The sequence below is a fragment of the Silurus aristotelis genome, assembly GCF_946808225.1.
Source record: "Silurus aristotelis genome assembly, chromosome: 18".
NCBI lineage: Eukaryota > Metazoa > Chordata > Actinopteri > Siluriformes > Siluridae > Silurus > Silurus aristotelis.
In genome coordinates, this window is record NC_139591.1 from 13633649 (window position 1) to 13659361 (window position 25713).

Genomic DNA, 25713 nt, shown 5'->3' on the forward strand with positions numbered 1-25713 from the left:
TTTATTGTATAGTCTGGGAAATCTCTGACATAAGCCATTAATATTATGCAAAGTACTGAGATGAAAGGGAAGTCTTTGCACAAATGCTAATGGATTTGGGGCCACAGAAATAAGTATAAACCTGATTATTTCAAAGTTAAAGGGCTAAGAAAGTATCTAAATAAATGAGCCTTTAGATTCTTTAAATAAAAAAAATACAAATAATCATTTATACAAGCATATGTTTTGCTCATTTGTTTAAAAAAAAAAAAGAAAAAAAAAAAGAATCAAACCAGATTTATTTCTACTGCTAAAATTCCAAGGGACATAAAACACAAACATTGCACAAATTTCACTTTTGACAGTAACAAGCTATTCCATAACTATAAAACTCTCCCAGGTAAACAGCTTTATTCTTCCGCGTGAGCTACACGGGATAAGCTTTTAACAACTTCCTTGATATATTTATGACCAAAAAAAAAAAAAAACACATTTCAGCAGTGTAATGAACAGCCTGAAACTTCTAGTTATTCACTGGAAAAGTTGGAAGAGAGTTTCTGGCAGCCCTTTTGAACAGAACACTAGAACAACTGAATTTCAATTAATTGTAATTTTTTTTTATTGAGCTGCTTGATGCAAGAGTAAATAGCAATCCAACAATCTACAGGGAATGAAAGAGCCTAATTCATGAGAGTGAAACAATTCTTTTTCATACTTTCAATTTTCCATGCATTAAAAAGGCATTCAGTTTAAAGTGGCACAAACATCTCAAAGGTGGTCGACATCCTGCCTGGTAAGAGTGCATAAACAACCTATGTGGTTTAAAAAGAGGTCATTAAAGTCATGTGTGGAATGTTTAAAAGAGAGTTGAATGTAGAACCTGGTGTAGGACCTGCATGAGAGCATTTGGTAAATCCTTTATTAACTGATGTCTATGAAGAAACTAAATTCTATTGTGTAAAAATATTCACATTTTGGAAATGGCGGAATCAAAATAGCTTGAAATAAAAAAAAAAATTTTGGAAATAAATAAACAAAATTCAAGTAAAACTGGAACGTTATGAACTGCTGGAAAAAAAATAAATAAATAAAATATTGTGTCCTGGTCTATTGTATTTTGTTTGCCATTCATTGATTCAGCAGCAAGATGAAAAAATAAATAACAAAATCAACCTGAATGAGGCAATACACTTTTTATGACATAAAAAAGTACTTTTTTTTCTTTACAAATCTGTGTACTAAAATATACTTTAAAAATCAGTTTCTGGACTGCATATTAAAACATGTTATATAAACATAAAAAATATCCTACCATAACAAAAGTAGAAATATTGAACATTGGTATTATGTACAGTGGAAGTGTCCTGGTCAGAAAACCTTTTACAATCCTTAGTAGAGGAACCCGACTATATGTCGCTATATATTGGCAGAAGAGCGGAGAATGTGGAATCGTTTCAAAGTCATGCGAATGGATCCCAGATCACGGTTCACTTTTTCCAATCGGTTTTCTAATGATGCCTATGAAACAAAATAAACAAGCACAAAGTTAATAGATTACAAAATTTATATTATATATATATATATATATATATATATATATATATATATATATATATATATATATATATATGTGTGTACACACACATACATACATACACACACACACACACGTATGAAAAGTGTTTCCTGATTTCTTATTTTATTTGCATGTTTGTCACACTTTAAAGTTTCAGATCCTCAAACTAATTTAAATATAAGTAAAAGATAAGACAAGTGAACACGACATGCAGTTTTTAAATGAAGGTTTTTATTATTGAGGGAAAACAAAATCCAAAACTACATGGCCCTGTGTGAAAGTGTTAAAACTGTGGTTTATCACACCTGAGTTCAATTTCTCTCGCCACACCCAGGCCTGATTACTGCCACACCTGTTCACAATCAATAAATCTCCTAAATAGGACCTGCCTGACAAAGTGAAATAGACCAAAAGATCCTCAAAAGCGAGATGTCATGCCGAGATGCAAAGAAATTCAGAAACAAATGAGAAAGTAAGTAATTGAGAGCTATCAGTGTGGAAAAAGTTGAAAACATTATTAAAGCTTTGGGACTCCAGCAAACCACAAAGAGAGCCATTATTCACAAATGGCAAAAACATGGAACAGTGGAGAACCTTCCCAGGAGTGGCCGGCCGACCAAAATTACCCCAAGAGCACAGTGAAGACTCATCCAAAAGGTCACATCAGACCCCACAACAACATCCAAAGAACTGCAGCCTCACTTGCCTCAGTTAAGGTCAGTGTTTGACTTCACGATAAGAGACTGAACAAAAAGAGTTCCAAGACGAAAATCATAAGTTGATCCCCAAAACTTTTGAAAAAATACTCTGTCGACTGACGAGACAAAAGTTAAACTTTTGGAAGGCGTGTGTCCCATTACGTCTGGTGTAAACGTAAGGCCGCATTGCAGAAAAAGAACATCATACCGACAGTAAAATATGGTGGTGTGATTGTCTGGGGCTGTTTTGCTGCTTCAGGACCTGGAAGACCCTGTGATAAATGAAACCATGAATTCTGAATTACAACAATTCTGCATTGATGAGTGGAAAATTCCTCCACAGCGCTGTAACAGACTCATTGCAAGTTATTGAAAATGCTTGATTGCAGTTGTTGCTGCTAAGGGTGGCCCAACCAGGTATCAGGTTTAGGAGGCAAACACTTTCACACAGGGCCATGTAGATTTGGATTTTGTTTTCCCTCAATAAAAACCTACATTTAAAAACTGCATGTTGTGTTCATGTTTAAAAATTAGTTTGATGATCTGAAACATTAGTGTGTGACAAAAATTAGAAATCACACCTGTGTGTGTGTGTGTGTGTGTGTGTGTGTGTGTGTGTGTATACATACACAGTCAACCCCCAATAATTTGCGGCTTGGAAAATTTGTGTGTTCTCATTTGGAATCTAACTAACATTTAAGTTGCGGATTATCTTATAATTCATGGGAATCCGCAGCGGGACCGACTGTTCAGAAACATTAGGAATAACATTTTAAACTATTTTTAAATAAATTTAACATTTGACACATTATATTAAAGTGACAATGTATAAAATTCACAGATTTTTGGAACTCGCTTAGAACGTAACCCCCATGAGTTCCGGGGGACCTGTGTGTTTGTGTCTCTATCTAAAATCTTTGATTCTGATTATCCTAAAAATGTTCGGTAATTTTTCTATAACACTGGGTGTAATTAAAAAAAAACTATACGGTCAAAAGTATTGGAGTACAAAGTTGGAGGCACACATTTTGTCTTTGGCTGCGGTAGCATTATATTTTCCATTCACTTGAGCTAGACTGTTCCAGCATGAAGATGCCCATGTGCACAAAGCAAGCATCATGAAGATATAGTTTGCATGGGTAGGAGTGGAAGATCTTGAGATAAAACTCTGACCTGAACACTACTGCACACCTTTGGCGTGACTTGAAATGCTGACTGCACCCCAGTCCTCCTCACGATACACTAGTACCTGACTTTAATAAGGACCTTGCAGCTGAATGAGCACAAATCTCCACAAGTAAACTCCAAAATGTAGTGGAACATACATTTAAGTGGAAAATATTTTAACAGCAAAATTGGGACTAAATGTTAAATGGAATTTTCAAAAAGCACATAATTGTCGTGTCCACAAATTTTTGCATCCTAATGTTAGCATTTCAATAATAATAATTCAATAAAAACCCCATTAACAATGAGAATATAAACAGTGATTTGATGAAGCTATGACAATATGTTTATTTATGGAAGGAGTCCACAGTGTCGGTGTCGGCCGCTTTTCCAATACAGGAGTCATATTTTAACTCTTTTAAATGATACAAGAGTAACAATATCATAAGACATGCTGTTGTAGGAAAATAATAAACTAGAGTTAACACAAACACTGCACTCCCGGTAATGTTTTTATATACAGTAACATTTTTCTTTTCCAATTTCTTGTTCAGTTTTTAGCACATGACTCTATGTGTACCTGATCCAGCCTGGTCTGTAAGGTGACCCTGGCTCCAGCCCCAGGAATGCGACTGAGTGCTGCTTCAATCTGTGAAGAAAAGAAATTAAATAAATGTTTTGACATTGGCGCATCACACCGCTCAGAAAATGAACAAAGCGGCTGGTGATGTGAGACAGCTGGAACAACGCTGCTTTGAATTAGCACTTCTCTGCTTTAAGAGGCAGCAGGGAAAGTGTCTGGGCTAAAACTAGAGATTATAAATAGAACAGAATTGGAAGGTTATGTAAGAAACATGTAAAGTGATGATGTGCTGAGACTAAAGCCATGAAGCTGAAGACAGAAAACAGTCGTGTGAAACGTGCTGATGTGCTTTTGGGCCATGTGTTAGAATCTGAGATTATCCAGTCACTAGGAGCCGTAACGCTGCCACTTACCAGACTGTTGACATTTAATAGAACAAAAACATCGGCCCTCTCTGACAGAGCATTTATTAAATAATGAAACTCTGGGATTCTTATTCCTGGTGTACAGTGATGGTTAATCACAATATTGAATAACAAACAATTTACTACCCATCAGTACATTGCTATTACTATTATCATTCCCCGAAACTGAATTTGAATTATTTGCCATGTGCTATGTAAACTACTGTGTTCTACGCCAGCGGCCCCCAACCTTTTTTGCGCCACGGACTGGTTTAATATCAGAGAATATTTTTACGGATACACGAAGGGCAACATCCTAGCATCCTAGCTTAGTAGAGAGAAAAAAAAAAAGAAAAATTCAATTTTTTATTTATATATATATATTAATTATACATACATACATACACACCGTAATTTCCGGACTATAAAGCGCACCCATATATAAGCCGAATTTGACAAATATTTTTATTTTTAACATAAATAAGCCGCACCTGTCTATAAGCCGCAGGTGTCTACATTAATGTACTTTACACAGGCTTTAACAAAAGACACGTTACACACACACACAGAGTTTTCTTTATTTTCATGACTATGAAAATTGTAGAGTCACACTGAAGGCATCATAACTATGAATTAACACATGTGGAATTATATACATAACAAAAAAGTGAACTGAAAATATGTCATATTGTAGGTTCTTCAAAGTAGGCATCAAGAGAATGGCAAGAGTGTGCAAAGCAGTAATCTAAGCAAAAGGTGGCTACTTTGAAGAACCTACAATATGACATATTTTCAGTTGTTTCACACTTTTTTGTTATGTATATAATTCCACATGTGTTAATTCATAGTTTGATGCCTTCAGTGTGAATCTACAATTTTCATAGTCATGAAAATAAAGAAAACTCTTTGAATGAGAAGGTGTGTCCAAACTTTTGGTCTGTACTGTATGTATGTATATATATATATATATATATATATATATATATGTATATATATATATATATATATATATATATATATATATATATATATATATATATATATATATATATATAAAAAGAGAGAGAGAATAGCATCTTTTCTGATCACACAGCACAAGAGAAGCCAAAAATTTGTAAAAGTGAATTCCAGGCTCACCCGCTGCTTTTCCTGTGTGAGCTCATCAAACAGCTTTTCAGCGTCGGTTAGAGACTGAACACGAGGGACGCTGATTTCATCCTCATGGTTCAGCAGGTGTGGATCTAAAACCTCTTGCTCCTCAGATTCACTGCTCTCTGCAGCCTGAGACGACGTGGAGCTGGACTGAGTTTTACCTGTGAAAGGAAGGTTTTAATATCCCTGTTCATAATGTAGTAACGCCATTACATTTAATGTAGTGGAAGGAATTTGGTTTGGGCCATTCTTTTTAGATTCATAACACATTTCCTACTTATATATTAGTATGCATTAAGTAAGAAATAAAACCCAACAGGACGTAGAGTTACTGAACAAATCAACCATGGGATATTTTTCTTTAACAGCAAGTCAGATACATGAGATGATTCAATTTGTTCTCTGTCCATATTAATGATTAAATGATTTTCTTTGCTAAATAATAATTAGCTACTTACTTAATAGTCTTGCAATAAGCACAATAAGTGCATAGACTTATTACTATTATGTAATTATAGTAGTCCCTAAATTGTCCCTACAGAATCTTATTAGACATTAATATTAACCCGTTTTTTTTGCAGCTGTCAGAGTTGCTGTTGTAGAAATGTAATCAACAGCTCCATCAGTGTCTGGAGTTACTACAAGTATTTGTTGATTTTACTGTTTGAACATATTTTCATGAGGGTTTGCAAAAAAAAAAAAAAAAAAAACCTTCTGACGTGAGTTGCAGTCTCGTTCTGGAGTTGCGCCTCGATGGCAGAGGTGAGCCAAAACCAGTTTGATCAAAGTGCAAGTCAAACCTAAAACCACAGAAAATCAGAGAGGTTACTTCTGAAGCAATGAGATGCTGTTGATAGTAAATGGCTCGACAACTCGACACCTACCTGTTATGCAGGTGCTGGTGGCAATGCACGGGACGACCGAACGCTGTGGAAACATTCTCTGCCGGGGATCGCTTAGGACTGGACTTTGCAGAGAGCGGATAAAGTAGAGTTTCTCTCTTCGCTAAAATAATTTGAAATGAAAACATCATCAAGAATCAACTTCTGATCACATTCTCGATCCAAACATCTTACATAGCAATTTTTTTAATACAAATCTGACATTGGGTTTCATCAAGTGATTTTGTCCTCAAAAAGAAATGTGCTATTAAAAGTTGTCATATGTACCACCTCGGTATGGTAATATTGTTCATACATTTAATTATCTTGTCATCAGGTGGACACAGAATACATTTCATTTAGTAAACGCATATGCCAAAATTTGTCTTCTTAATTATTTTGAAAGCAAACCATAAAACACCAAAGATATTCTTGAACATCATAAATAGCATATTATAATAAGGGCTGTCAAAATGAACAAGTCGATAACGCAAATTCATTTTAACGGTACTAATATTAATAGAGCAGCAACGATTAATGCAGCGTGCTTTTCTGTTTGACCATTTTTGATTAAAAAAAATATCAATAAATAGATATAAAGGAGGCTAAATTAAAACCTACAACGCAACACACATTCACTGCGTCCTTTCTTTTCTCGGATATAAGAAGACAAATTAACTCCACCGAAGAATCATTTTAATCATTAAACATTTGTTTTAATGATGCAGCAAGTCTCAAAACAACCCAAATCGGCCATGACGCACGCATCATTAAAGCGTTCTGTGTAAAAACATAGCAAAAGTTTAGATCAGTGTCCTGATGATTTATGCAATTTAAAACACCATAATCACTTTTACAAAAATAAGTTTTTTACTAATAATAAACATACATTTGCCTAAAGCATCCATATTTGTCCATGCCCATGTTGATTAAAGTATTAAAAATGTGAAAAGCATTAATTTAAGGTACATATAGAACAGATCAATATGTGCGATAAGGTTGCGATTAATAATGAGTTAACTCATGACTCATTAACTCATTAATCGCGATTACATTTTTTAGTCGCTTGACAGCCCTAATTATAACAATCTTCAAAGCTTGAAAATTCTACATTGACTCACCAAGGGCGGAGAAGGGCACTTATAGTTATAATCTTTTCATTTATTTATTTTTTATTCAATTTACTGAGAGTTCAAATGTAAATGGATATTTTTGATCTAGATTAAGCTAAGAATAATGACATGAACTACCAAACTTGACATTTGTTTACAGATTACGTACTCGGTGTGGATGGAGGACCTGTTCTTTGAGCTCTGGGAGGAAGAGAAGAAGAGCGATGGCCCTCTGGAGAAAGACTTCTCTGAGCTCGAAGCACGGTTTCACCTTTTTCCAGTAAAGGCTCTCTTACGCTGTCCACAAATGCTACTGTGGGTCTCTTGCTTCCTAACCCTGCAACACACCAGAGAACAATAAATGTATTGAGCTTCCCACTGAATGATCTTAAACGGTCCATCAAAGGCTTCAGTGGTTCTCCTGCTTAATCCTGCAATCTATATAATTAGACCACAGCAAGAAGAGTGCAACAACAAGTCATACAGTTTCACATCTCCAAGTCTGTAGATGACAGTTATGGACAGTAAAGTCGGAGCCATACGCATGTATATGCAGTATGCTTACTTTTTCTTCAGGGTTGTTGCATAGAACAACTATGGAACGATATAAGCGTATAAACTCTGCATGCCCACTTGTTTTCCTGCTTAAGGCATCCATAATTGTCTCGTGATACCTTCTCCAGTAACTGCTTTTAATGTTTGTCTGTTTGTTTTTTTTATTCACAAAACTTTGTTGTAAATGCTGCATTTAAATTTAAATTCCACCACCCATCTGCACCCCTGACAACCGTAGTGAAGTTCACTACAGAATTTAAGCATGGCCCCTGGGAGAATTTGCCAGTGTCAGCTGAAGCAGTCGGCTAAGATGAATATGTCTCCAATTATTTGTATGGTATTACAATACATACAAATACATAAAGTATAACTGGTAATATATGGTAATATATATACACACACATGATTACTCACCTGCACACATGATTACTCACCATTAGTCGACTTAAAAAAAAACAGAACTCGATATAAACTGAATCAGTCCTAGTAACTGTAATAACATTATTGCAAAACTATTTTTGGAGATTCCAGACTAGTTTAAGCTATAAAGTGAGTTGTTGACTTATCAATGTGGACTGTAAGGTAAAATGTTAGCATCACTGTTAGAAAAGGTTCTTCCAAGTATAATCTATAAGAACCAAGTGGACTTAATTAAAGGAAGGTCATCAGCCGATAATGTGAGAAGGCTAATTCATCCGATGTGGCGAAATTCTTCAGAAAACCCCCCGATCGCAGCTATATCTTGAGATGCCGAAAAAGGTGGAATGGGGCTTTTTGGCCGCAGCCCTGTTAAATTTCGGGTTTGGTCACACACACACACACACACACACACACACACACACACACACACACACACACACACACACACACACACACACACACACACACACACACAGGTCCTGGGTTAGTTTATTATAAGAATCCTAGAGCAGCAGTGATGACAAATGGCATGACTTCCTAATTTTTTTTTTACAATTTCAAGAGGTACTCGTCAGGGATGCCTAATGTCCCCATTATTATGCACAATAGTTTTAGAGCCTCTGGCCATAATGATCGGGGCAGACCCAAACATTATGAGAGTAAGGGGGGCAGGGGAGTGGATAGTGCACAAGTTAATGTTATATGCGGATGATATTTTGTTGTTATCTCATGATCCTCTCAAATCTCTACCTCCATTAATGAGTTTTATTCAATTATATTCCAGAGTGTCAGGATACAAAATAAATTGGGAGAAATCTGAGGCTATGCCAATATCTATAACATGTCACTCCCATACAGTGACGCAATTCGGTTTTGAATGGATTCCAAAAGGTATGACATACCGTGGGGTTAAAATAACACAGAACTTGGAGGATATAATGATGTTGAATTATGAACCACTGCTGTCAAAGATAAAAAACAATGTGGACAAGTGGGAACAGCTGAAACTCTCTTTGTGGGGTAAAGTAAATATTGTCTAAATGGTTATTGCTCCACAGTTCAATTATATATCCATGATGATACAGTGAAACCCTGTTGTACGAGCAACCTATAGTACGAGCAAACGGAGATACGAGCAAAAGTTTACCCTGTTTCACTAGCAAATTTCGAAAGCACGAGCAAACCCACGCTGCCGGTTCACCGTTTTCAGCGGAGGGTCGCATCGGTCGCTTAGTTGATGACGTATCACTCAGTCGCTCTCATTGTTCAGTGCAGCAAAAACGTAACTGTGGCAGCGGGGGCGTGGCCGAGCAGCGGTTTGTGAATGAAGCATTTGTGTCCGGGAGCAGATAGGCAGGGGATTGCCTCACCTGAAGTTAATGTGACCTAATGATTGTTCTCTCTTTTCAAGTGATCGGAGGGTGCATTTAAGGAGGAGAGCATGTGTGTGTGTGTGTGTGCGCGCATGTCAGAGATGTGCTGCGTGGGGCACTAAGCAGACCGACAAAAAAACAAAACAAATAAAAGTGGCTCCCGTATTCATACGCTCTCACACAGTAACTTTTTTTTAGTTTTATATTTTTATTTTACTAGAAATCTTGAAAAATGTCTCCCAAGAAAATCAGTGATGGTGCTGTGAAAACGAAAGTAAATAGAATTACCATGGAAACTGAGGTTACGAGCGTGGTGTGCGTCTTACACTCGGAATTAACCACTACCACATGGGTTTGTGTTAAATTATGTTTACATTACGGTAATTTGCTGTGTATTTGTTTTTAAAAATAGGCTACAAATACTTTTTAAGTGCAGAAATAAGCGATCGGATGAGATCTCGGAACGGTTTAAATCACTTTTACATTCATTCCTATGAGGAAAATTAGTTCGAACATACGAGCAAATGGACACACGAGAAATTTTTTTAAGAACGAATTATGCTCGTACAACGGGGTTCCACTGTACATGTAAACATTCCAGACCCTATCTTTAAAAGGTATGACAAAATTATCAAGGACTTTTTATGGGAAGGAAAAAGACAGAGGATTAAAATGAGTAAATTGACTTCCCCAACGGACAAGGGGGGCCTTGGATTACCTGATGCAAGATTGTATAATGTTTCTTTTATGATGGACAAACTGGCTAAGCACTGGGACAAGACAGATTCTGAGTTGGACTGGACCAAGATAGAACAGAAACTGGCCTCACCATTTTATCCCATTAACGTTCTTTCACAATGCTCTGGAGCTAAATGGGACTCAAATCTGGCGACAATACACTCAAGACATGTTTGGAGCAAAATTCATAAACTGTGCAGGACATTACATTTTAGACAGTCATATGCATCATTATGGAGGAATCCTGATATTTGCATAGGTAAAGCAAGGGTGTTTTGGAAACAATGGCATCTTAAAGGGGTGTAATACTCTGAATTGGTGAAAAAATATAATATTGGGGGTCAAGGAAATGTTTGGAAATATCTGCAGATTAGACACTGTGTCAAGAGCAAATTTAATACAAGTGATAACCCTGTTTATACCAATCTTCAGTTGCCACATGAAATTCAGACTTCTTCTATGTGTTACAAATCAATTCTTAATGTAAATGCAGATACCTGTAAGAAGAACCTGGTGTATAATAATATCTATGTACTACTTTGTAATAAATGAATATCCCCCTAGCTTCCCTTATGTTCTTACCCACATTAGATATGATGTACAGCCAATCTATAGCTATCCATGAAATGCAAGAGTCCACAGTTGATTACTGATTGGACTGATCAACAACTGTTTAATTTCCATGTGCTTTTATTATAATTGTATTCCACTGATAGTGACTAGTGGCTGAATGTGTAATAGCGAAGATGATTATTGAATGCCGTGTTGATGTACTTCAACACGGCAGTGAGCTGAAAAGTGAGCTGTTGAAATGTAGCACATGTCCTTGGCAGACTGGTTGGCTCTGATATGAATGTACAAAGCGAGGCAGAGACTGTTGCAGCCCACACGAGCTCAACAGCACCCCCCATTTTTCCAATGCAAGTTTGTCATTACACATGGAAATGCAGTGCACCCTAATTGAGAGCCATATGGGCAGATAGGATTTCTGTCCTTCATGTTTTGAGGATTTAAGGTGTAGTGTAGGTCTTTGCAATTTGAAGAACTTCTATTAAAAAAAAATTAAAAAATAATAAGATTATGAAAAAATTACATCATCTTAGCTGTGCAATGAAGCAAGCCATACTTGGACCAGCTTATTTAGCTACACAGTTAGAGGACATCTGATTATTGAATATTTAGCTTAAAGTTAACATTTTCAAACACAAGAAATACTACATTAAGGTGTGCAATCTAAGATAACATTCTATGTATATTAAGCCTTGAAAGCTAATGCTAACAATTCTTTACAGTCTCCCAATGTTTTGTTAATTACTTAAAATGGTAATGAAAATAAGAAGTGATGGTCTGGGGCTCGTTTGCTGGACCTAGATTGGGTAACTTGCATAAAGTGGCATTCTGAACCGAAACTACAACAATAGCATTTTACAGCATCATTGCAATACCCCTGATATACAGCTAGTTGTTCAGGGGTTCATCCTACAGCCAAATAATGACACAAACCAAACCTTTATGCTCTTTTAGAAAAGACAAGACAATACATTATCTTCAGCAAAAGAATAATTATTAACATAATAAATACACCCGGGTTTCCTGTGCAGATTTGAGGCAATTTTAAGGCAAATTGTGGTTTTTGTGCAAATACTATGGCAGAAGACTCAAACGTATAAATGGTTCTTTAAAAACGCTAAAGAACACATAATATGATGGCTGAAATATGATTGGATTAAAAACTCCAACGTAAACAGAAACTCTGAAATGAAGGGATCTAGTACATATACATGGACTAACAGATTAAAACATCAGTGATTCTGATAAAGTTTAGGCCATTAGAGAAGGCCTTGCTGGGTCTGAAGGCCTGCCAATTAAAAAAATAAATGTTTAGGTCCAATTGATTGTTTATTTGTTCTGTTTTAATTTTAGAGAACTTTGAGGGGAAAAAATGGAGGCGTTCTAAAACCTATAATCAATAGTGTATGTCAAACAAGCCAATCAACATTCAAGCCCAACAGCACTTTTTGTTCGCAGAATTAAATTCGAAGGCGGCGCATAAAATAAGGGAGCTGAGAAGATCAATTAGATCACATTTAGAAAAATAACTCCAAACTGTTTTTTTTTTTAATTTACATTTTACCAACAAAATCTTAATTTGTTGCTATTAGTTTCGAAAGAATATCAGTAAAACCTCATACTTTTATTGCCAATAAAGTTTCTTTTGTCCTACAGATATGCAACTGGTGATACAGTTGACCTTTTCTGCATGTGTGGAGCCAGATCAACTATAATCTCCCAGTCTGAGAAATATGACACCAGGGTCAAAAAGCAAGCGGGCAACTTTTGTCAGAGAGCTTATTTAGCTTTGATATCACATGTTACAACATGACACCTTAACCAGAATACCCAAAGCACTCAAAAAATAAACACCACAAACTGCTTTTCTCCCCCAGTGGCCCTCATTAAAAGCACACACGTCACACCTTCACCTAAAACCCTCAGCATATTTGGTATCTCCTCAATAATGCACAAATTACTGCATAAACCTAACATTAACATATTGACCATTATCCTTTCAAAATGCTTTAACTGCCACAACATGGCAAAGTATATCAAACTTTAGCAAAGCTATTATTAATTATGAATGAATTCTTTGTTTTAAAGAAAATCAGTAAGTTGGGTTAAGTCCCCTTTTCTGAATAAGTGTATTGTCTATCCCTGACATTGTGTATAATACTGTGTGAACAAAATCTGAAACCCCTATACATACACATATCTAAACAAAAGTATGTGGACACCTGACCATAAATGTGTGTGTTCTTTAAACATCCCATTCCACATTTAGCCCTCATTTTCTGTTACAGTACCCTCCACTCTTCTGGGAAGATGTTCCACTCGAAATTGGAGTGTGCTTGTTGAGATTTATGCTCAACAGGTCAAGAAGAAGACATGTACTGATGTAGGGTGAGAAGGCCTGGGGTTTAGTCAGTGTTCCAATTCATCCCAAAGCTGGGTTGAGTTCAGAGCTCTATAGCAGGCTGCTCAAGAGCTTGAAAATGTTGTTCTACTGAATCCAAAGACATCATATATAACTGTGTACCTACAACTTTGTGCTAACAGTTTGAAGAAGAACTGCATATGGCTAGAAAAGTCAGGTGTCCCCATACTTTTGACCACATAGAGTATATAATTGGCGTTGCATATAAACGTCCTTTCTTGAATTCCACTACACTTCCTGGTCATACGTTAAGCCATTATTACAATCTATTTGCTTCATCTTTGTAAACTGTTATTATTCTGACTTAACATTTGAGCCTGAACAGTTTGGAAGAGCAGCACTAGACACAGCGGATGCCATTGTGAAGCATGTGTCTCTTACTGGGAGAGCCGCTGTGCGTTTTTGTCAGAGCCCGTCCCTCTGTGGCTTTGGTGTCCTCCATCTGTATCAGAGCCTTCATCACGGGGGTCAACGATATGTCTCTCCTAGTCGAGTCCTCGTGTGTCTGCTCTCTCTCTGAAGGTGAACGGCGGCTAGAAGGGAAAGTGGCAGGTCATGTCAGTCCAGTGAAATCACATGCAAGGCACTGAAAATTGTCTCAGAACACAAGTCTGAAAGCCTCCTTTGTCGACGTAGGCCTTCGTTACTTGTTAGTCATGTCAACATTAGCAGTGACGCCATGACTAGCTACTACCAAAAATATTTCTCATTTTTAGTGACCGCCAACAGTGACCAAAGCAGATTTTAACATTGTACACTACTAGATTTAGAGCTAATCAAAATGTTTTAATGCGGCAGGGATTGAAGCCGTACCCTTTTCCTATTCCTGCTTTCTCTGAAACAGCAGGATTCTTTGTGCTGCATTCCACGTCTCGCAGCCATTTGCTTGGGGAAAGTAGGGGACCAGGATGGTGGAATAAGCTGAAAGGAAATTTAATCAGCAATAATAAATACTAGGGCTAAAACGATTTTTAAAGTAACCAGTAATTAGAATACAAAAAAAAAGCTGTTATTTATAATTTGCCTCAAAGCATCGGACCATTATATTTGACGCACCGCCGGCTAAACTCTGAAGCGTTCTGGACAGTTAAACACTGAATATGCCGCAGAATGAAAAATGGAGGAACGCGGAAAAAACAGTGAGGGATGTGGAGAACATTCAGGCCAAAAAAACGAAGAAACCTTTTCAGGGTTTCTGCAGGTTTCACAAAGTAAAATGTAACACTTTTTTAAAACCTTTTTAGAACCAATAGGAAATAAATTTAAGACCTGGATCACGACACCAAACACACACACACACACACACACACACACACACACACACACACACACACACACACACACACACACACACACACACACACACACACACACACACACACACACACACACACACAAAAATACAATGTCAGCATCTGACCTAAACCGAGCCCTAAAAGTCTTGCAAAACATTGCACTTCTCCACTGCTAAAGAATACAATCCGTTTTACACAATCTGAGAAAGCGTCGCGCAGTAACAGAAAGCTGATTGGCTTTTGCATGTTGTCTCATTTGTGGCTGTAATACAGCGAAGAATATTTGGACTAGCAGAAGAAAATGCTGCATGAGAACTACAACGAGCATTGGGGTATCGTTACATAAACATCAGAAAATGTATGACTTTTTATAGGGCTAAAATGTCTAATTGCTAATGATACCAATAGCATTTAGTACAGGGCTATTACAACAGCTTATGGCTGACTATGATATAATTTACTACATAATATTTAATAATAATCTTAGTGTATAATATATCAAGGTGTACAAACACTTTGGGTCTGAACATTCGTGTACATCAGCAAATGAGGAAATGAAGGGCAGCTGAATACTTAATGATTGCACTGTAAACAAATTCATATCCATGTGTGTATTATTTAACAGGTATGGAATAAATCTCGTACCCAGCTCCCGAAGTCTGGAAGTGGCTGTGCAAAGCCTGCCGAGTTTTAGCCATGTTCTCATGTTCCAGCTGCTTCACTTGTGCTTCCAGTTTGCAAATGACCCTAGACAAAAAAGATTTAATTAAATTAATAGCCTACACTTTTTCAAGCCTGTATTTTCATTCCATTCTTCTCATTTAAAAAATAATAAAATAAAACACCATTCACACCTACCTTTTCAGTTCTGCTATTTGGTCATTAGCATCAAAAAGTTTGTTTTCAGTTGACAAAAAGCGGTCCTGAAATAAAAAAATGTTTTAACTACAAGCTCAAAACAAGCTTTTTATTTATTTTATATTTGCTGCTTTTCAAAGAATATTTAAATATATATTACCTTGACTCCGTCGCGATCTTTTCTTAATGAGTCATACTCTTGAAGCAGCTGAAAGAAAGTAATTGCCCACACAATCCTCAAACTAAAATCATACACTGCTCAATATAAGATACACATCCAGTCGCAATATATCCATGCAATATTAGAAAACTCCACTGCGTTTTGATAAAATATTAAAACCTTATTTTGAGATAAAGAAAAAGCTCACATCCTGCAGCATTTTGTGTTCTTTCTTCATGCGTGCCTCCTTGTCATCCACCTCTTTGCAAGCGTTCTGTACAGCCTCCTCCAGCTGGCGCAGGCGGCTCCTCAGCTTGTTCAGGCTGATGTCTTTTTCCCTGCCGCTTTGTTTGCTCTCCTCCAGACGCTGCTGCAGAGCCTTCACCGTGGAACTGGCTGCATCGTAGCGCTCAGGCCACTCCGCCTGGACCAATGTATATTTAAAAAAACAAATGAATAAATAAAACAACAAAAACATTCACCTTAAACTGTACAGCGTTAGCCCAAAAAACTACATAAAAACATATATATATATATATATATATATATATATATATATATATATATATATATATATAAATAAAATTACACATTTAAGATTTGGGCAATGAAATTGTAATAATTTTGGAATTTGGGCAAATGGTCTGTTTAGGATTAAGACACTGCAGCATTGGGAATTAAATTCAAATTTTATTCATTTTTTTTATTATTATTATAATTTTTTTTAATAAAATAGAAAAAATAAAATGAAGTAGATAATATGAAATAGATCAATAAAAAGTATTAAATATAGAAATAAATAAATGTATATATATATATATATATATATATATATATATATATATATATATATATATATATATATATATATATATATATATATATATATATATATATATGAAGCAGTATGACAGATATTGACAATACAAATTAAAGTGATTTAGTGATTGTCCTTAAATTGTCCATGTGCAGTATGGTGTGGTATAAAGTGACACTGTGCTGTGCAAGTCCAGAGTTAGTTGTCATAGTGCAAAAAAAGTGCAGAAATGAGTGAAGCTGGAGAGAGAGGTCCAGTACTAGATCCTGGGTGTTCTTGGTTTAAACTCCAAATGGCCTGCGAGAAGAAGCTCCTCCTCATTCTATCTGTGTTTGCTTTCAAGATTTGGTAATTAATGCATTTATGTTTGGGAAAATCAAGTAATTGAGGTATTTTGGATTGTGCCATGCTGCATTAGGTAATTGAGGTAATCAGGACTTTCACTGTTCCTCATTTCACGAAGTCATTGCTTTCCGAACATGTTTACCAGATTACTGCATCAGGTGTCTCTAAACAAACTCATCACTGAGAGTTGTGACTCTTACCAGCTGTCTCTCCAGGTGGCAGTTCTTGTTCTCCAATTCTCTGATGCGCACACTTGCCTCTGTAAAAGCTCGCTCCAAGTGTTCGCACCTGTCAATTGCAATGAGATATAGGATTATTGTGATTTAGGACAGGACCAGTCACCAAATAAATAATAAAAATAATTTTAAAAATTTATTTATTCTTAATCCCTGGGGTTAACTAAAAATGCAGCATTTCTGACCGTTCAAGCAGCATCTGGTTGCTTTTCTCCATGTCTAGGGGTAAATCGACCAAATGTAGCTTTTCCTTCAGGGCACTGATCTCTGATTCATAGTATGCTCGAAGGTCTGCTATGTGCCGTGCATTCTTCTCCCTCAGGTTCTGTCTTAGCCTGGAACAAAGTCAAGCAGGTTAAAAAAGTGTGGGAAAAAATGTCTAGAAATATAAAAATGAAATATTCAATATTTTATACACACACACACCACACACACCCACGCTGTACAACCTCAATATTAATAACTTCTATTTCTTTTTAATCACAAACTGCATTAAAACAGATATTAACTGACCTCATGTAACAAAATCATTTCTCAATTTTCTCATTCCTCAAATTTGAAATTAAAATTTTGAAATAAGATTTTAAAATTGGAAAAACCTCTTCCTTTTGTACCACTAAAAGCATAGACGTTAGAAAAAGCAGGTAGATGATGAAACAGTCAACTTGTCAACAAAAACAGGAGAAATGATTCTCACAATGAAAGCACCACAGGGTCATCCATTGAAGCTGAAGCCTGCAGCTTCCTGCCGTTAGGGCGTGGTTCATGTTTAGAGGAGCCCGTTGCCTGCGGTGTCATGGTGGTCGTACGGCTGCCTCCATCTTTATTGTAAACTTGAGGGGCAGTGTGTGAAGTGTGCGACATTGGGGAGGTAGGGCTGCTGAAGCGCGAGGGAGATGTGAAGCCCGACGTGCGCTCTGACTGCCTTGTGTGAGTTCCGGGATCCAGAGTCAGCACCTGCAACAAGGGAAGGTTAGAAATGTTTTTTCTGAATTATAAAACTGAAAAGATTTAAACGATTAAAATGCATTTATCAAATAAAAAGTATTACAAGTAAAAAGTAGAGTAGAACGCTGCTCCTGAGAAACCTGGTTTCAAAAAAGAAACACTGGCCATGTATTTACTAGGTAGAAAGGATGGCATACTCACACCCTCTCTCACACCCACACCCACACCCACACCCACACAGCAATACTAACCAATCATAGAACTCTTTTAGCTCAAGTAAGCAGAAGAGTGTAGATAGTAGGATATAGAATCATGCTAAGATGCGGGTGCTTTTCATCACATTCACAAATGAAGCATCAGAGATAAATAATTACAATCTATGGATTTTGTGATGTTTCTATTACTTTAAACTGGTATATAAACTGCTTTACACCTTTCAAAACTAAACTGAACTTGGCTGCTGGACTTAAACCTCAAAAAAAAAGAAACTGCTTAAATTCTAACCGCAGTGACAGTATTTGGTAATCTATTCCAATGCTCACCTGAGGTGAAGATGCATCAGAGTTGATCAAGGAGTCCCACTCCTGACCCTTGGGATCCACCTTTTGCTTGCTCTGGTAGATCTCTCTGAGAGACAAAGACATCCTTTCCTCCTCTTCTAGAGGCTGCATACACAAAACATACATTTAAAAAGAATCAGCGCAAGGGGAAGCTTTCCTTGGATGGCATATTACTGTTTAATATGGAAGGCACCAACATGGAACAACAGACGGGGAAAAAAAATATTATATATATTATATACAAATTTATATTTGTATAATACATGTATTCATTTATTATAGCTGTATTTTCATGTCTGGCATAGAGGTGCTTTAAAAGAAATAATGCTTTGGGATATGATGTCATAGTATTTACGTTTTTTAGCATTACGTTTTATCGAATTGTAATGGATCATTACTTGTTTCTACATAGAACAGCCAACAAATGCTAATTTGGTCTTATTATGGCAGAAACATGATAAACCGGGTTCAAGTTTAAATTGTTTAATGCGTCAAGGGAAGATATTAAAACATTTATGACTTCCATTTATTACAATGAAAACCATAATGCATATACAGGTATGATCAAATATCATATCATTCTTATAATCATGAAACCTAACTTTAAGGGTAGGGAAACATTTGCCCTCATCTCAGAATTTAGAAAAACCTGTTTTAAAAAAAACCTAGCAGTTTTAATCCAATTATATGAGGACAAAATGGCACTATGACAGAAATTCTAAACAGGTGATTGTGTCATGAGGATCATACTCTGTATTCACCTGGCTCATATTAACATCCTGCATCAGGAGGAAAGACTTGTTTTCAAAGTTGTCTGGTAGAGGCCGGTAGAGCTCGCATTCTTCCAGCTTCCAATAGGTCAGACCTTAAAACGCAGGAGAATGTATAATGCATTAAGACAATAGACCAGGCGGGACTAAACACAGTAATCGTAGAACACTGGGGTCATTTTTTTAAGCATCGCCGTTAATATCATTACATCAGAAAATACACGTCAGTTGAACAAAACTACACCATAAATTCACATATCAAATCGGTCCTGAATTTGTTTGCATACTGTCAAGAGACAAAGCTCGCTTTACTACGAAATAATTACCCGAGGCTTCCGACACAAGGCTGTCACTTCTCTTCAGAGCAGCAGTGCTCGAGTAGACTGCACTACGCCCAAACTGGAACGAGAGGAAACCCAAATAAAAGATTTTAGGTGAGTTTACATCTACGTGTTGAACCAGACATGACAATTACAAGCTACTTCCGATTTGCCAGATAGTTTGAATGCAACATTAATCTTACAAACTAGCTGAATGTTATACACTGTATGTACAAAAGTATATGTGGTTCTTCTCCACACTGTTACCCCAAAGTTGGAGGCACATAGGATGTCTTTGGATGGGGTAGCAAACCTGTTTTAGCATGTCAATGCCCTTGTGCACAAAGCCAATTCCATGAAAGTATGGTTTACATGGGGTGAAATGGAAAATCACGAGTGGCCTGCTATAGAGCGCTGATCTCTACCCTACTGAACACCTTTGAGATGAACTGGAACACTGGCTGCACCTCTATTGGAAACGTTGCCTACAGCTTGTAGGCAAAACACAGTACATACCTTTTCTGTGGCATACATTCGAGGAAGAGAAGAAAAAAATTTAACAATAATATTAAATTCAAACATTTGGCGCTTACTTCATCCACACGTTCCACATCTTCCTTTGGAGAGACACCTGACCCGCTCTCTTCTTTCCCTTCCATTTGCGGCAATTGGTTTGGTACCGATTTGCTTTTTCTTTGCCTGTCCTTCTGCCTCTGAGCCCAGGAGGTCAGTGGTTGACTAGAAAGATGTAACAGCATGAAACAAACCTATTAAATCCCAACAAAACATCAAACTTCTTAACCTTCTAATAAATAGTACAAACCCTTATACCTTGATTTTATTTTGTTTCTCTTTTACCTCCAAAAACACGTAACACGGCACAAATATAAACAAAAGTATCACATTCCCACCTCTTTAACCTCGGCTTGTCAGCAAGAACATTTGGCACAGTTGAGGAAGTTGTGCGAGGTGAATTATTAGATGCCACAGTTCTGCATAACACATTGTCCTGCCCCGGCATTTTAGCCAAAAGGGAGTGAAGTGAAGTGCCACTGCCCTTCTTTCGTTGCGAAGATGACACCTCGTCCTTTCCTTCCAAGCTCCCTGTTGTGATTCCAGGCTCCCAGGTGGAAAGAGTGCCATAGCCACTGCTCTGGACGGTCACCAGACCCTCATCTGAGCTTTCTTGAAGGAAAGAGGTGACCTTTGAGAGGCTAGAAGCCTGGATTTCATTATCCAGGTCCGCTGGAGGCTGCAATGTCTTGGCTATTCCCGAGGGGTTCAACTGTGAACCGCTTTGTCGCTTCTGTAGCTGCACTAATGCTTTAATCTCGTCCTGAATAAGCTGTAAGGAAAGAATAGCGCAACCTTTTTCTTTTGAGTTTACTCATTTATGTTGAATGGCTGATTAAGAAGTCACTTGTATTATTAACCTAAATAAATGGAGGCAATGAATCAAGTGTACAGACAATCTCTAAATACCTTTTTCTGTTTGCATGGTTCTATCAAGCAACTACTTGTGCGTTTACATTTTTGGTTCGATACTGTGTTACTGAAGTTTCTGCAGGTTTCTTCAGGTTCTCTAGTTTTCTCCCAGCAAAAAAAAACGTACTATTAATTTAACTGGTTCCACTAACTTGCCTTATGATTAAATTAGTGCACTAATAGGTGTGTGTGCATGAGAGACTGAATCTGAATCAACCCTAATGTTTCCAAGATATGCTCCATTTACAATGTGACCCAGAGAAAAATCCAAACAATAAGCAATGATCCCAGTTCCCCCAACTGACCTGTATTTGGCACTGATACTGTTCTTGCTGAGCAAGAATTTGTTCTTGGTATTGCTTCTCCACCAATTGAAAAAGGTGTAGCCACCTGCCCTGTTTGGAGAAAAACAACCCAATGATTACACGTCATTACATTTCCACAAATACATTTTCAACTTGGAAACATTTGTTTTAGCAACCTAGTTGTTGTTTATTTATTGAAATAAAATCAGACATGCCTAGCTGCGTGAACAAAAGAAGAGTGCCTTTTAAATGGCATTTGCTGCACTATATTAATATTGTGTCACTCGTTGTGCCTCAGAGCCTGTGTGAAGGCATCAGCTGCATGTTCTCTCACAGCTGCTGCTCCTCAGCCGTAGTCCTTTGGGCAACTTTAAACGGTGACCCGGAAAGCTGAGTAACTCTCAGCCTCTAAATCGCCAAACAAGCAAAACAGCAAAGTGAATCTGTCTTTGAGCACCTCACAGTTCTTCCAGATCTCAGGGTCCGTCTCGCTGCTCTGGATCTCGTGCACCAATGCTCGGAGCGTCTCTAAAGAACTGGGGTTGATAAAGGGCAGGCTTCTCCCTGAGCTGAACTCCTCCTCAGCACTGCTGAGACACAGACTCCTGTCATTCAGAGGGGGAAAATATATACATACGATTCAGTGGACGGGATACAAAACTATAGAAGGTTCACCAAACGAAAGAAATCTACGAAATGTCTAAGCACAAACCAAAACCGAATCACACAAATACACAAAACAAAATTATCCAAACACAAAAACGACAACAAAAATCCTAAAAAAAATAAAAAATAAAAAAAAAATCGAAACGCAAGCAAAGGCCACAAATAAACCTCAAAACACAAAGAAAACCTAAAACACAAAACAAAATCTGAACACAAAAAGGTGAAATCCTAAAACCCCTTTATCTAACATGAAGATATGCTGTGCATTTAATTATACTGTGCTCGTTTGAGTGAAGGTCAAGTGCTCTAAAAGATCTGCTACTGAGCAGTCAGACAGAGCAGTACCCCAGGTGGCATATAGATTCTTTTAATTATTTAAACAATAACAATCGCATTGCGATTATACTGCACATGTCTGGACCTAGAGCATTTCCAGTGGCGCCATGTTTAAAGCAAAACAAAATGACCAACACAAACTTTTAAAGTTTAGCTATAACAGTACAGTAAAGATATTTATAAAAAACAAAAATAGATGCTAACGTGAAATTCCCAGGACACTTGAATGAGAACTGCAGTGGTGATCAGCAGAACAAAGCCAGAACCCATGAACGCGCGCTCGCGTTACAAAAGTAACTGTTGTGATCCATCATGATTTGCATACGTAATTATTTCACAACATATGAATGTTTGTGGTTAGATTAGGTAAAGTGTGTAGCCATGTTGCTGTGATGCTTGTTGCAGAGGAACAGTGTGTGAGGGTTTAAATCTGTGACATCTAAGCCTTGTGTGAGATCACGAATAAACAAAAAGGTGCATGCAATTCAATGCTGTCCAGCGTGCCTTTTTTTTTTTTTTTTTTTATCTAATTCATCATGTGTTGTTGGTTTTAGATAAAAGTAGATATCCTCGAGTTGCTAGTCAGTACGCAGCCTCCTCTCTTCATGTAAACACTTAAATTTTCCGACAGCAAGTTAATTCCTGGTCTGACAGAGCATGCAATCACCGAACAACATGGTCCCTGCATCAAAGTGATTGACTATCTTATCCAAATCTACGTGAATGTCCCCTTCACTGTTTAGTACTGCAATGTCCGAGAGTCTCTCCTGGCTCATTGTGTTTCTCATATTTTATATATTAAAAAAGCACAATCAAGGGCGGACTTTCGGCTTCTCCCATTGGGAGTCGCCACAGCGGATCATCCGTACTCATGATCCGCATGTTCGATTTGGCACGTTTTTACGCTGGATGCCCTTCCTAACGCAACCCTCCCCATTTATCCGGGCTTGGGACCGGCACTACGAGTGCACTGGCTTGGGCTAATGGCTGGGGTTAGTTCCCTGACCGGGAATCGAACCCGGGCCGCATACACATCACCTGATATGCATTAAATCCAATAAGCATTCAAGTTTATACAGCTTGGATAAAATGATGATATGGTTAAAATAATCACTTGCCTAATAATTGTGCACACAGTGTATATATGTATGATGACAGAGACAGCAGAGATCGCACCCTGTCTGTTTTCTTTATTTTACAAAAGAACGGCATTATGTTGTTATTATGAGTTTATACAAATAAAAGTAGACCTTTTACAGATTCGATTGATGTAATGCTCTTATCTGTACGATAAAAACGTCATTTTAGTTCAATTCGGTTCATTTTATGAGGAAATAAATGCCACAAAACAAGTGTCCACACCATAATTACGTTGAAACCTTTAAAAGAATATTTTGTCTTGATGCTCCATATTGAGTTTGGTTTCACTAATAATAAACATACATTTGCATAAAGCATCCATATTTGTCCCTGCTCATGCTGATTAGAGTATTAAAAATTTTAAAGGTATTTATTGAAGGTTCTTTTAGAACAGATAAAAATGTGCGATTAAGTTCTGAATAATCACGAGTTAACTCATGACAATCGTGCATTTAATCGCGATTAATTATTTTTATCGTTTGACAGCCCTAGTATATCTATATATTATAACACAACTCTGGACGAAAAACACTACTAACCTTATTTTGCTGGAAATGGTGCATGCTGGTGTGCTTGAAGGTCGACTTATCACAGCCGCCTCCTCGGGAAGCGCCAGGCCCGACACTGTGTCCGCGGAGGAGACCACCGAAGCCTCGCTCTCTTTCCCTCCATTGGGGCTCGTGGGGTCGTGGCTCAGTGCCACGGAGCTTGACACGTCCTCTGAGATGCTGTCATCTGTGGACATGCTTACGCAGCCTGGCTAAAGTGCACACATGACCTGGGGAACAAAATGACATTAAACTAAGTTTGAACAGTATTTTTTAATAGTGAATCCTGCAAGGATTGAAACAGGACAAGCAAAAGCCAGTAGTGACTTGCCTGTGATTGTGTATTTTCTAATTTCACAAAGCAAATTCATAATGAACACAGGATTTGCTGTAATTTTGCACCATGAGTTAACAGAGTGCAGGTTTGGTTACCAGAAGTCAGTATCGGGTCAGAATTTAATGATAAATGAACAAAGAGTCAGTAAATGTCTTATATTTATATGTATAGCCGTACAAAAGCTTTATGATTTTATGATTCACCCTCAGAGTGAACATTTTTTGTCACTAATAGTTTCATGCTTGTTGGACTTCCAGCCTTCCCAAAGACTGATGCAGACTCATGAGACATTAGAAAATCAGCCGCTTGAATACTTCCTGTATTCCAGATGTGGGAACTATAAAAATAAGTTTAGAATTATTTCATAGCAAGCAAATGAACCATAAACACTGGCCATACGCTAACCTTAATAAAGCCACATTTCTTTTTTTCTCCTTCATTTACATCATTTACACCTGCTGTGTCCTTAACAGAATTGTCGCCTAAATCACGAGCCTATAAACAGGTGCATAACGGAGACTCGCCGAAGGCTGAATCTCAAATGCCTCCCTCTTGAATATGTATCAGACACTACACAAGGTCCTGAACTCTTATTCCATCCCTGTGTAGTGCGCATACAAAGGAAATCGAAAGATATTTGGGATTCGGCCCACAGCTAACTCGAAACCTAGCAAACACACTTCCTGCTGGCTAACGCGAGCGAGGCGCTGCCACGGAGTCTAATATGCGACACTCATCACATCATTTCCAGCCGCAGCTCGGCGTAAACTGTAGCCGCGGTCCCTGGCGCCATGTTGCATATAGGAAATTAACCACACTCACTTACGAACTTGTATCATGACTTCTCCCATTTTGGCGTGTCGTTTCTGCGCCTATTTCCCCGCAGCACAGCGTTTAGTCTCCGCCCACTAACGGCACAACGCGCCGCGGGCCGCCATTAGCTGAGAGAGAGAGCTG

General features: G+C 37.5%; 1 protein-coding gene across 4 annotated transcripts; it reads right to left on the reverse strand.

Annotated features, from left to right (window-relative positions):
- Positions 1-574: 574 nt before the first annotated feature.
- On the reverse strand, positions 575-25710 carry mphosph9 (M-phase phosphoprotein 9). Of its 4 annotated transcripts, none has more exons than XM_083569274.1 (24): positions 25579-25710; positions 24411-24649; positions 22187-22334; positions 21730-21819; positions 20851-21284; positions 20533-20677; positions 19946-20018; positions 19611-19714; positions 18832-18954; positions 18039-18298; positions 17527-17676; positions 17306-17393; positions 16152-16367; positions 15944-15991; positions 15784-15848; positions 15571-15672; positions 14444-14551; positions 14012-14163; positions 7722-7889; positions 6444-6564; positions 6271-6359; positions 5545-5720; positions 4001-4069; positions 575-1497 (listed from the first exon to the last, which is right to left on the reverse strand). In XM_083569274.1, exons 2-24 carry the CDS (start codon positions 24614-24616, stop codon positions 1396-1398), a joined length of 3237 nt encoding a protein of 1078 aa, XP_083425400.1. In that variant the 5' UTR covers positions 24617-24649; positions 25579-25710; the 3' UTR covers positions 575-1395. The 4 variants fall into 4 exon arrangements, with proteins under 4 accessions (XP_083425400.1, XP_083425401.1, XP_083425402.1 ...); XM_083569275.1 differs by having other exon boundaries at positions 25583-25704; XM_083569276.1 differs by lacking the exon at positions 14444-14551.
- Positions 25711-25713: the final 3 nt, after the last annotated feature.

Excerpts from the sequence above, each read along its gene's own strand:
- mphosph9 (XM_083569274.1), bottom strand. The coding sequence starts at position 24,616 with ATGTCCACAGATGACAGCATCTCAGAGGACGTGTCAAGCTCCGTGGCA. Across the intron at positions 20,019-20,532 it reads ATGTGGAACGTGTGGATGAA|TTTGGGCGTAGTGCAGTCTA; the intron begins GTAAGCGCCAAA and ends CTCTCGTTCCAG. Across the intron at positions 14,552-15,570 it reads TTCCAGACTTCGGGAGCTGG|CTTATTCCACCATCCTGGTC; the intron begins GTACGAGATTTA and ends ATTTCCTTTCAG.